Source organism: Argiope bruennichi, chromosome 4 (genome assembly GCF_947563725.1).
Source record: "Argiope bruennichi chromosome 4, qqArgBrue1.1, whole genome shotgun sequence".
Lineage (NCBI taxonomy): Eukaryota > Metazoa > Arthropoda > Arachnida > Araneae > Araneidae > Argiope > Argiope bruennichi.
Genome location: NC_079154.1, coordinates 45235690 through 45249019, shown reverse-complemented (window position 1 = coordinate 45249019; position 13330 = coordinate 45235690). Strand labels below are relative to the sequence as shown.

Sequence of the window (13330 nt, the reverse complement as noted above, 5' to 3'; positions counted from 1 at the left end):
TGAACGAAAAATTCTGTCTGTTCGGTTGTCCGAATACAAGTTAACATGATAACTACAATATAAAAAGAACTCAACGAATAAAAATTCCACAGTTTTATCATTCTAAAGTGTAGATTTGTGTCAAATTTGGAACTAAATCTATCTTGAAGTTGATCATTTGTCAACTTGTACTTTTGCATGCATATAAAAGCGCGATAATTCTAAAAAGTAATAACTTAAATAAATGAAATTCGGTTCACAAATTTAGCATCTAAAGTATACATCCTTATCCAATTTCGAACCCCATCAAAGGATTGACTATCTGTCAGTCTGTTACTTTCACATGCATGTAATGATATTTTAATATCTAATTTAATCAAAAGTAATTTCTTAATTTTTTTTGCCTAATTTGGCCCATGGCGCGGTCATTCTAAAGTGTTCTCTTGTTTCTTGATTCCATTCCACGTATGACGTTGTGTAAAAATTACTGCGCCATCAATTCCACGTGTCAAGTGAAAATGATCCCTCCGTTGCCCTTGTCAAAGGTCAACACGTGTATTCAATCGCCACGTGGCCGGAAATCCTATGTTATATAAGACTAATGATCATTTGTTTCGCCCTTCCTTACTTCTGCTTTTGTGTCGCGCTGTGGCGGACGTGCCTTGTCCGCGTCACTACTTGTAAATAAAATTGCCTTCCCGGGATGGATATTAAAGAGAATTAAAAAAATCCAAAGTGTCTTCATTTCTGCCTTCTAATCAAAAAATTAAGCTTACATGCATATAAGTGTGACAGTTCAAAAACGCAATGACTGAAATAAATGAAATTTGAAAATCGATCTTGTGATTATAAGGACTGTGTAAAATTTTGGTTTCAATGGCTCAGAACAACGGCGCGCGAAATACATATTTGGTTTCCTGGCATTTTTTCCCTCATTCTAGTGATTAATCGCCATAGATAGCACACTTACCTGCTTTTTAATAATTATTGTAACTATAAATGCTGTTAATAATAAACGTATGCCTATTTTCTGAAGCACACAACTTTATTGTGCGAGTCTAAAAAAAAAGAAGTCTAAGCAAGTCAGCTCAGGATCCAGACTTATGTATGGGCGCGAGGAAGGAGATAAACACCTTTATTAGAGAGTATGTCAGAAAATTTCTGGGAGATCCCTTCCACTAGTTTTAATGTCAAATTACTGCCAATAATTTCACCACTGAATAAAACTAAAATTTAAAAAAGATAACCGAGTAAAAATAATTCAGTGGTTTATACAAAGAAAGGCAATTCTTTTCATTTTTAAAGATAATGGGGCTTCAGATATAATTCAAAGGATGCATAAAAAAATATTAACAATTTAAAGCAAATAAATGAATAAAACTTATTTCGCCTGAGAAACTGAAATCTTAGTGAGTTCTAAAAATGAAATATGAATATAATAATTAGTTATATTAATTTAATTAATGATTATATTATTCCTTTGAGAAATCTAGGAAAAACGGTTTCCATTTATCTTAAAATGAAAATACATGAAGGACACGTTTTATCAAAGCGAAGACATTGCCATGGCCTTGTTGTAGAGCTTCGGGTTCAGGAACTCTAGATTCGAAACTCGGTTTTACTAATGATCCATCATGACTGTAGACATGAAAAATATTAAATCTGGCGACGCGGTTCAAAGGTCGATGTTGTGGAATAAAGGCGATGTTGTGGAATTTGGAGAGGAAAGAAAGCTAGCTCAGGTATCATCACACTGAGACTTAAAATTACAATATTTATCACATTATAACCATCGTATTGCTTCAAAACGACACGTTTATATAACTAAACTAAACATAGAAGAGGAGTTACTTCGCCAAATACACTTCATTTCTCGCGTATAACTTTTGCACTTCAAATAATCAAATTTTTTTCTGCTTTTCATTGTTTTATTTTATAACATATTTCACAAGCACATTACGGCACAGAATCAGTAAATATCAATATTTAGCACATGAAGATAATTATTGTAAGCCCAAGAAAATAATAATTGTAGAACCATTTTATCCCTTTTAAATCATACATTTACCTATTCCATACTTATTCCGCCATAATTTTTATTTAGATTGATTGAATACCCTAATAGATAGGGAAGAGGGGCCCTAAAATTTCCCTCTCTAGGGATTACTCTCATATTGTTGTAAACGTGATCTAAGTTACTACGGTTACTAACCGGTCAATGGTTGTTCTTAATAATACTAACCTAGAAAAATGCAATTTTTAGAACATGGCGGTTTGAAATAAAATATGAAACATAATATTTTTTAGAAAACCAAATGCAACAAAGAGGTGTCTGTGATGTAAAATATCTGCCTTATTAATTTAGTAGTTCTACATTTAAAACAGAAATAATATATATACAGGATATCTTCTCTATTCGAGGCCCAACAATTAATTTCTAAAGCGTTAGTAATACGCATATTTGTCTAATAAGAAAAAAGGTCTAAATGAAGTAAATAATTACATGTTATGTAGTTTGAGCCTACAGATGTTCTGATAAATTATAAATTTCTATACAGAATTTTGACTTTGGGAATCGTATTTAATAAAATATTCTTGAGACATTAACATTTTAAATAAAAAAAGGGTCTACTTTTTTGCGACTATAAATAGGTGAGTTATGAAAATCTGAATATTATTTTATAAAAACGGTTGATTTCAGATCACTCCATTGACCGTTTCAAAAAAAAAAAAATAAGTCAATCAGTAACCGCAGTTTCCCCAAGGCTGATTGGCCTAAAATAATAAAATTGTTGACTGTCTAAAATAGAGGCATTCGAAACTTCATAACTAGGTCATATTTTATCGCAGAAGATTGAAATTTTTTTAAAAAATTTATTTATTTATTTATTTAAAAGTATGTATCAAGATTATTTTTACTGAAAATGATTCCTTAGGACCAAAAGACTATATAAAATTCATAATTTTTCAGAAGCAAATTTATTGACTAAAACAAAATAAAATGTTATTGTTTAAGTCAATAAATCCTTTTGAAAGTAAAACTGAATTTTATGATGAGTAACAAAAATTTTTGTTGAATAATCCTTTGAAATATTAGATAAATTATTTTTAAAATAATATTCTGTAGTACACATAAGACTTCGATGCTAAAGAATTCTGTTTATATTTTTAAAATCATATTTGATTCCAGTAGAAAAAGCGTTTATATTAATTGAATTTAATAATTTTCGTTCCAAATTAGAGGACGTGAAAGAAAATTAGAGGAATGTATAGTACAATGAACTAAATTGTATAAGGTTTCATAAATAAGGCGAAATGTATAACTATTAAAATTTGAAGCTTAACAATTTTTTATTGTGAAAACCATGAAGACCAATTTGAATGAAATATTTAATTGATTTTACAGATTATTAATTCCGGTGAACCGGCTGGTCGCCAAAGACGTCAAATATAAGGATATTTTTAAATAAATCTTTTAAATGATGAAATGAAATAAACGTTTAAAACACTGTTCTAGTATTTCTTAACTACTTCCTAAAAATGCAAATATATTTGAGCATGCAGATGTGTTATCACAGTTTATACACATATTAAAAAATAGAAATAAATAAAAGAAAATGTTATAAGAATTCTAGGTAATCCTGCCTTGTACATATCACCTATCATCACAATCTCATTTTACATATCCATCTTATAATTTTAAAAACCTGCTACGAAGTAAAATTTGTGATTAAGAGGGGAATGCCGAATTAAAATTCATCTCTATTAGTTATTTTTATCACCTTAATCAAGAATAATACTTTCATCCTAATCTTCAGTATCTATTATAAAAGTATATTTATTGTAATTGAACTTGCTTCTCTTCCGACTTCCAAAGCAACAATTTTCATAATGCTCTCTTTTGTACACTGTTTTACATCAACTTTTTGACTGTCTATTATAATTCTTTTTTAATATAACAAATACTTATCCTTTTTGTTAATGTGAGGTTACATAGATATGCAAGTGTCATTACATTTGAAGACGCTACAATTCTTTATTTGTAGATCACACATTTTTGTTAAAAGCACCAATTCTCTAACCGAAGCGACACCATAATATTAAATGTTTTTGTACAATTGTGAGTAATTTTGTTAAATTAGACAAAGTGAAATGATAAAATGTTTATTACATAAGAAAAACATACAAAATATTCAAGAGATATTACAGCTAAATTAAAAAAAAAAAAAAGAGTATATTTTAAGTATGAAAAAACGAAAAAATTTTACCTTATTATTTTTCATTGATTGGTGAAGCCAGAAATGAGATTTGTAAATCAACGGCAAGATTTTAATGAGCAATGGTTTATTATAATAAGAATGTGTAGCAATTAGAGAATTGCTATATCATTCATTAGCTTATAGAAGTAAAAACGTTTTGTTTGATTTGATTTGATTTGATTTGATAGATTAAGTCCGTTCTCAGATTACGTGAAGATTAGTTGAAAACAACTATGTGGAATCGTTGTTGAAAGATTAGACTGATATGAGAAGTGGCACTCAAATTTCCAAACTTTTACACCACATTAACAAGAGTTTTTAATCCATGTCGGTGATGGTATATTAGATTTATATATTTTGTGCGTATTCGAAGAAATTAGATCATTAATTTTGAAACCTCTGATACTAAAGTTGAGAATATGGATCTAAACTTTTTAATAAAAAGGCTTCAAAATTTATCGTTTTTTTCTGGCTGAATATTGTACTCTCATATTGTTACCATCATGTGATTAATATTTCTATCAAAACAGCATATTCCTACTATTATTATATAATATTATTATGAAATAATAATATTATATAGTTGATAATTTTGAATATTATTTTCTGTAGATGCAAAGTGAGTAGATGTCGCACTAGAACTTTCTTATAATCTACTATTTTTGTATAAAAAGTACGTTTTGATGCATATATTATCGGATTAAGCATTTTTATTTAATGAAATTAATATAGTTTCTAGACACTGGAAAATAATATTATGATGATATATCCATTATGATCAGATTTTTTGTAACTCAATGATTTAACAGATTTGACATGAAATGAAGAACAGTGTATCGATAAATTAAAAGACCTTTGGATTTGTTTTGTGTTTGAAGAATACTGTAAACATATAATTTTATATATTTTTATACTGTAATTATCATGAAAAACTGAACGATGAAATTGTACATTCTATTTTAGACTTGTATAGTTCAAAAATGAAACTTTTCTTTGTACTAACAACATATGGAGATGTGTGTTATACTTCCTGAATATATGAAGTACAAATCTTTCGAAATATCGTGAGTCGCCTGCTTATTGTTGTGAGAATTACTAATTTTTGTTGTATTCACTCTTTTATTTCTAATTCTACAATTTGGGATAGTCTATTTTAAGAAATTTCTAAAATTTTGACATCTGTCAAATGGAACTTCCTTGAGGGAAGGTGTACCTTTCAAGAAATTGTCATTTTAATGTTTAATTAAATTTTGTATTTGAATCCAAATTTGTATCGCAATTGAAAAATGTTATGTTCTCATTTCAAGCGGTGCCTGATTATATTTTTAGTTAAATAGAATGGAAAGTTAATTGCGAGATATTTGAATGGTGATATGTTTCAGCAGATGAAATTTACTATCAGGAAAAGGTTATAATATTATATAGCTTTTCTTAAAAATTTTGTCTGAATATTTTTAATTTAAAACAATTAGAATAACCGAACAAAAAATTAATTGGAAAAATTTATTCAATCTATCAATTTCTTAAAATAATTTATGAGAATTTTACAAAATGTCAGACTTGAGTTATTATTTATGAATTCTGCATTTTGACATTATATTGATTTTAGTTTATAAAATTCTAAATTTTTAATTTTAATAATTTAATGCCACTTTTTATTGGCATATTGATGGATATTATATATTCATAGAATTTCAACTGATATGTAATATACTGTACCTTTTAGGTATTGTGATGTGTAAAAATATCAATTATCTGTTTTTTTGTTAAATAATTAATATGGTGTTTAATAAATGAATAAAATTAATCAACTGATTCAATATTTTTAAAACTTTGATTTGTTTTAAAATATTTAACACCAGTTTTTAACTATCCATCTGCTATAACATCTACATCAACTATTATTCATAAGTACTTTGGATTGTTATGCAATAAATTGTTAATTTAATGGACTTGAAATTAGTGGAGTATTAAAGAAATGAACATAAATTGATTATTATAGCTAATGTAATAGAACAAACAAACTTTCAATGTGAAATTGCAAGATTTTTTTTTTTTTTTTTTTTTTGCTTGTATGCTACATACATTAATTTTTTAAAAGTTATACAGTACACTTTTAAATGCAATATCATATTTTAATGTTGTTTATAAAATGATTCATGATTTTATAGACTTCCAAGAATACAGATAATTTTTTGCACTCATTGTCCTTTATTTTATGAAAATTAGGATTACAAAATGTTTTAAAAAAACTTGCAAATATATCTATAAAAACATTTTGATACTAACAGATACTCTAACTATGTCAAATAAAAAAAAGATATTTTTACACCAAAGAAAAAAAGCAGTTGATCAGTTACTTTTGTAAAGAAAAGTATACTAACAAATTTATAACTTGAAAAATATATTGTTTATGAAGTCATAATTGTACATAGGTTCTCTGCTGTAAATTTTCATTCAAGAAATTAAAATAATTTTCATGTTAATTTTTCTTTTTATTAGGCTATTTTATAAATTATCTTCAAAATTACAGTTGCTTTATCATTCTATTCACTGGTTGATGCATCTTTTAATATTAATTTTTTGTAATTATTTGAGTTAATCCATATTAATAACAAAGTCATAACTTATATAGATTTAGTACTTTCATCTGCAGAAAAACTTTTAATTGTGTAATATTTTACTTGTTATTAGAATAAAATTTGATAGCTGATTTTTTTTAAATGTTCTTTTGAAAACATATACAATAATGATATTTTCTTCTTGTAGGTTTGTAAAAGAAGATATTTTATTTATAATTTTATTTAGCTTATCCCTATTGTAAATATATTAAACATGTCTTCTGAAAGTGATTCAGATGTATTCTTTGATGCTGAAGAAGTTACTCCTGTTAAAACCACTAAGTATGTATCTTATTAATAAAAGAAATATAGTTTTTTCAAAACTGTTTTAATTTTTCAATTTGTCGCTTTCTTAATTATGACCTAAATGAGTAAAAATAAAATATTATTGATTTTTAAATGGGATTCAATATTAATTTTCTTGTAATTTGACTTAATTACCAAACCAGCTCAAATGAAAATGTAAAAAACCTGCCTTTGTAATTGTTTATGATACAGAAGGAGTTTTTTTTTAACTACATCATTTGCACATGAAAGTTTCGTAATTGCTTGCTCCTATGAAATCTAGTACTTATTACCATTTAATTCACTAATGAAAATTATTCCTAAACATATTTAATTTTCCTTTCAGACTTTAACCAATATCAATCTGTTGTATAATAGAATATATATATTTACATTGATTTATATTTATAAAAAAAAACACACTATTAGGATTTTTTTTTTTTTTGTATTGCTTTATGAAAAATATTTCAAAGCATGTGTTGTAATTATTGTACATTGCAATTCATATATAAATTAAATTCATATATATTCATATATAAATCAATCTAATATGTAGCCAAATTCCAATTACAATTGCCAATGAAACTTAATATATTTACTCTATTATTCATCTCTAAACAGTGAACTTTCAAAGAAGATAAAATACATTTTTTAACTTTTTTGGGGTTGAGGTCTTAAAAAAGAAAAAGGCAGGTTTAAGGAAATGTATAGATGAAATAATCTTCTTCTTCTGTGGGGTTTTTTCGGTCTTTCATCTATAATTTGTGTTACATTTAAATGATTTGACAATTAAATAATTTTTTTAATTGCATTAAATTTTAAATAAATATTTGATTTTCATTCAGGTCTGTCAAGAAGGATGAAAAGAATGAAGAAACTAATAAATTGGTTTGTATTTTTTTTAAGTATTTAGCTTAAGTTTTTGTTTGCATTTACACTTTCTTTAGTTTATCTTTGAAGGGAATATAATAATTTATATTTTTTTGTGAAGAAAATATTTATTTAATACACAATAAAAAATGTTATTGTTTCTAATTACATTTATATGTTGAATTCATCTTACATTCCAATAAATTTTTTTAAAGCAATATTTATCATAAAGGTTTTTTCTAAGAGTAGTATTCTTAACTTCATGTTTAAGGTGCATAATGCTTGTTATTTTAAATTAGTTCAATTATTTCCTTTAAAAAGTATCAACCCTTGGAACACTCAAATAGTTCAAATTAGAAAAACTGAATTTTAAAACTTAATCATATATCTGAAATCTTAAGAATACTTGATTCATAAACAAATAGGAAAATATATATTATAAGTATTAGTCAAGTAAGAATTTAAAAGAAATTTTAATTAATTCTATAAAAATTACATTCTTGAAGTAAATATGGTTCCTCACATGCCAGCAAGGGAACTGCACACAGACTGAAAAAAAACTCCGGAAATACTCTGTTTCTGGTGTCAGGGTTGCAAGAATGTTAACTTAAGGCAGAGATCTGTCATCCCATCTGGTGATGCATTACAGTTCTGGTGTTACAGACTCCCCCTCTGGCTTCGCTGTCATCCCGACAAGGAGCCAGAAAGAGGAGTTTATAAAGTTCAGTTCTTTTTGGGGCAACCTTTTCTATGCAGAGGATGTACAGGTTTACTGTTGGCATGAGACTCAAGGCATGGACGCAAAGCTGAAGAATGGTATGTTCCAAGTGAGACATTTGGGTTGTTGGGGTCTGCAACTTCATAACTAGTTAAGGAACATTGGGTCGCTACAATGTAAGGTCCATCATGTCATGGTGTAAACTTTCCAGATTTTTTATTTGCTTTATTGCTTTTCTGATGAGTAGTTACCTATACTCGGTCTCCAGGTGCATAAGACACAGCATTTCTGCTTTTCATGTCCGCATATTCTTTGCATTGATCTTGCTTCTTCTCCGCACGATCTTTTATCTCATGGTGTAGATTGGCAAATTTGCGCAAGTATGGTGTTATTCAGCAACGAAGTTATCGTTGTGTATAACAGATCGCAGATCATGCTTGACGTCATCTACTGTGCATATCTCTCTTCCAAATTGAAGAAAAGCAGCAGAATACTCTGTTGAGCTGCATTTTGCAGAGTTCATAGAAAATCATATCATTGATATTAGTGCCGTTCCCAACTAGGATTGCAATTCTGAGTTTTAAGTCATGGTTCTTTCTCTCGACCAGCTTTGCTTGAGGACAATATACTGGAGTCAGACATTTATCAATGTCCAGTAAATTACAGATTTACTGCATGACAACACTCCTGGGTTCCATTATCAGAGATGAGATGTCTTGGTAGCCCGTATCTCAAAATAACCTCTTCTAGCAATGTTATTGCACATTCTTGCGCTGTAGCATCCCTCAAGGTAAAGAGTTCTACCCATTTTGTGGCTGTGTCTTCGATGATGAACATCCACTTCTTCCCATCTGATGTTTCTGGGAGAGGGTCGAAAAGGTCGATTGCTAAAGTTTCAAATCATTGGGAATAAGCTGGGGTCCTTAATAGTCCAGTGGGTTTCTGATTTTCAGCTTTATACTTACTACATTCAGGGTATTTCTTGATGTAGTCTGAGATAAAGGATCTTATTCCCAACCAGTAATATCTTTTTGAAATCCGTTGATATGTCCCCTCTTCACCATAGTGACCAGCAGTCAGGGCATCCCGATGTGCTTTCAAAATGTCGTTCCATTCTTGTTTGGGGACTACCAACTGAGCTTCCTCGGAGTCAGATTCCGGTTGCTTATCTGTACAGCACTCCTTGGGACATAAGATATCCTCGACTCGTCCAATCAAGGAAGTTCTCGTCTTTTGAGCTTTGCTGGAAGGTTTCTACAAATCTGCATCTTTAAGTTGTACCTTTCGTATGTCACTCAACAACCTGGTGGAAAGGCCCACCATAACAGCACAACACTCACAAATTATCTCACCATGGTTACACGCCGTTCGAGATAATATATGTGCCTCCACATTAGCTTTTCCAGGAACGTATTCAAACTTGAAGTTAAATGACTGTATTTGTAGAGCCCATCAAGCAAGACGTCCTCTAGGTGTTTTCAGACTGACTAACCATTTTAATGGTTGATGGTCGGAAACAACTCGGATTTCAGCACCCTCAATGTATCCTTGGAGTTTCTCCAATGTCCAGACCATAGCTAGAACTTCTCATTCTGTGGTTGAGTAATTTCTTTCAGCCAGTATAAAAAGACGACTGGCATATTCGATTGGGTGTTTTTTGGAACCTTGGTTTTGACACAAAACAGCTCCTAAGGCATAGGCTGACACATCAGTTCTGAGGATGAACGGTTTTTTCTCATTTAATTGTTTTAAAACTGGTGGTGAAATCAGACTTTTCTTCAAGGCATCAAAACTATTTTGCTCTTCCGAACTCCAGGTCCAGGTAACTCGTTTTCTGGTTAGAGTACTTTAAGGTTTTGCGACATCAGCAAAGTTGGGAATAAAATGTTGGTACCAACTGTAGGTTTGAAGAAAAGACTGAAGCTGTTTCACATTCTTTGGTTCTATATTCCAGATTCTTCTATAATTCCAGAGTCAAGGGGAGATTTGAGTTCTTTTTTAAGTATCTCTTGTCGAGCAGGTGACATACGATAAGGTGTTGTTGCAACTGGAGGTGCATTTCTTGTATTGATTCGATGTTCAATGTATGGCATTGATTCTCCCCTTGGATTAAAGGTATCCTGGTGTTCCATCAACAGTTGGTTCAAACGGGACATTTGGGGATTCATCAAGCTTTCTCCTTCCTCTTCTCTAAGACAACAATTCTATAGTTGAACAGCTTCACTAATCTGAGTTGTACACAAGTAGTTAGGCGAGGTATCGGGTTCTTGACAGGCATCTAGTTCGGTCTCGTCTCTTACAGGATCGACTTGATGGATCAGGGTTTGTAGGTCCCACTAGAAACCAACAATTCTGAACTTGACCCTGTATTTGTTTGTGATATTCTTGTATTGTGCTGCAATCTTAATTTCTGCAACTCGAACTCCATCTCATCCTTGCATTTCCTTTCCTCAAATTCCAACTCGAGTCTTTTCGATCTCTCCCTTTCTTCTGTTTCGGCCCTTGCTCTTACTTTTTCTTCTTCGACCCTTGCCTTTTGCTCCTCTGCGATGGCGAGAAGAAGTTCTTTAACATATTCCTCCTCATAGTTAACAGATTTTAAAATGACGTCTTTCAAAGTAACCTTCATCTCTTTGTTGCCCAGAGTCTCGCCCAACTCTGCAACAAATGTGATCAGGTCTTCACATGTTGCTCTGGCTAGAAAAGCCATGTTGCCGTTCAGTTTAATATTCGAGTCTTTCACAAATGTTCTCAAAATGTTTTTTTAAGAGTTCCTTACATATATTTTAAATTTTGCAAATAAATTTATCAATTAAACATTTCAAATTGCTAACACCTGAAAATAAACCTTTTGACTTGAATAAATGTTCACTACTAGTTTATACAATGACAGAATTGGTAATTAAATTGGCATGCACAAATCAATTAAACTAAATTCTAATTAAGTACATTGTCATCATCTTACTCACTTAATTACTCATAATTAAAAATATTGTCAACAACAATATTTAGTAGTGCTCATAATTTTATCCAAACACATATCAACAATTTCTTTCATTTACGTTTTCAGAGTAGGTAAAGTTAAATATATCTTAAACAGCTCACTTTATATTAACCATTAAACATTTTCTACGGCTAAACTCAAATACTAATCAAAATTCAATTCAAGTAGATTTCACTAGCTATTCAAAATTTATAAAATAAATCTTATTTAGAGTAAATAAATTTAATTACATAATAATCATATTCATTCAGATTATCCATTAAATATAACTCAATACCATCAATTATAACAAATTATCATTCATCATAGGCATACAGTAATCATAATTTATCTGAAGAACATTTTATAAATTTATTTTCAAATACAATTAATTGTTAATAAAATTTAAACTTAATATTAACAATATAATTACAGTTGCCGGGATTCATGAACATAAACCACATTAAAGTGTAGCTGAATCTCAAAATTTCAATGTTTGTAAACAGAAAAGTTACAATATTTATTGTGGCAACAGTTTAATCCTCAAAGTAAACAGAAAGTTACAAAATTTCTAGTGGCAACACCAGAACATCCATCATCTTGCTATGTTAGAAATGAAAGCAATTGCATCGCATATGAAATACAATTTTTTTAAAAAACATTTGCTTTATTCAAAATTAGTTTTTTTTCTTCTTAAAATAACAATATATGAACTTACAAAATAATCAAACTATAAATTCACAACTCTACTAATTCATTTCCTGTTAAGAGAATACATGAACATACTAATGTAAAAAACGAAAGTAATTGCATTGCATACGATGTACAAAATTTTAAAATACTTGATTCATTCAGAATTAGATTTTTCCTTAAAATAACAATTTATCAACTTATAAAATATTAAAACATAAATTCACAATTCAATCAATTCATTTCCTGTTAAGAAAGTACACGATCATGCAGAAAACAAACTAATGAACTTATCGAAAAACTAATAAACTTATCTCAGAGATATGGGATGTATCTGGTATTATATATTCCATGCAACGCAGCATATTTTCAAATTGTTCAGGTTGATCAATATTTCAAGATTCAGGTTGAATCCTTTCCGTAAAGGTACAGACGACCGTCTTTTTAATTAAAACAAAACTGAGGTGGGCATGAAATTCGCAAGCTGCATGGCCCCGCATACAGGGTGCCAATTTATAGGTATTAGTCAAGTAATAATTTAAAAGAAATTTTAATTAACTAATTTCTATAAAAATTACATTCTTGAAGTAAACATGGATTCCTCACATGCCAGCAAGGGAACCGCACACAGACTGAAGAAAAACTCCGGAACTACTCTGTTTTCGGTGTCAGGATTGCTAGAATGTTCGCTTGAGGCAGAGATCTGTAATCCCATCCAGTGATGCATTACAGTTCTGGTGCTATAATATTTAATTGTGAATTAACTGCTTCAAATTGAACATAAAAATGGAAAATCCCACTTTCGCCTCTTGATTAAGATGCTTTCTAAAGTAGAAGTCTGTTTTCGGTACAATATGTTCTAAGAGGAAACTTGTGCACCAAGAATGATATGCAGAATAATTTTCCTTTATTTCAAATTTTTTCT

General features: G+C 29.6%; 2 protein-coding genes across 4 annotated transcripts in view; one reads left to right on the top strand and one right to left on the bottom strand.

Annotated features, from left to right (window-relative positions):
* The window catches only part of LOC129965376 (trans-1,2-dihydrobenzene-1,2-diol dehydrogenase-like), a 70658-nt gene extending 66395 nt beyond the window's left edge, over positions 1-4263 (bottom strand). The window contains exon 1 of the mRNA XM_056079210.1: positions 4248-4263. The gene's annotated coding sequence lies outside the window, so the exon portion shown is untranslated. The remainder of the gene's footprint in view (positions 1-4247) is intronic.
* An 810-nt stretch (positions 4264-5073) lies between these two features.
* The window catches only part of LOC129965979 (WD repeat-containing protein 44-like), a 34783-nt gene continuing 26526 nt past the window's right edge, over positions 5074-13330 (top strand). For 2 of the 3 annotated variants that reach the window (XM_056080301.1, XM_056080299.1), the window contains exons 1-3: positions 5074-5302; positions 7008-7141; positions 7990-8032. In XM_056080301.1, the coding sequence (XP_055936276.1) occupies positions 7074-7141; positions 7990-8032 (111 nt within the window). In that variant the 5' untranslated portion in view covers positions 5074-5302; positions 7008-7073. Of the gene's footprint in view, positions 5324-7007; positions 7142-7989; positions 8033-13330 lie in introns of all 3 variants that reach the window. The other variant, XM_056080300.1, reaches the window with a different exon arrangement.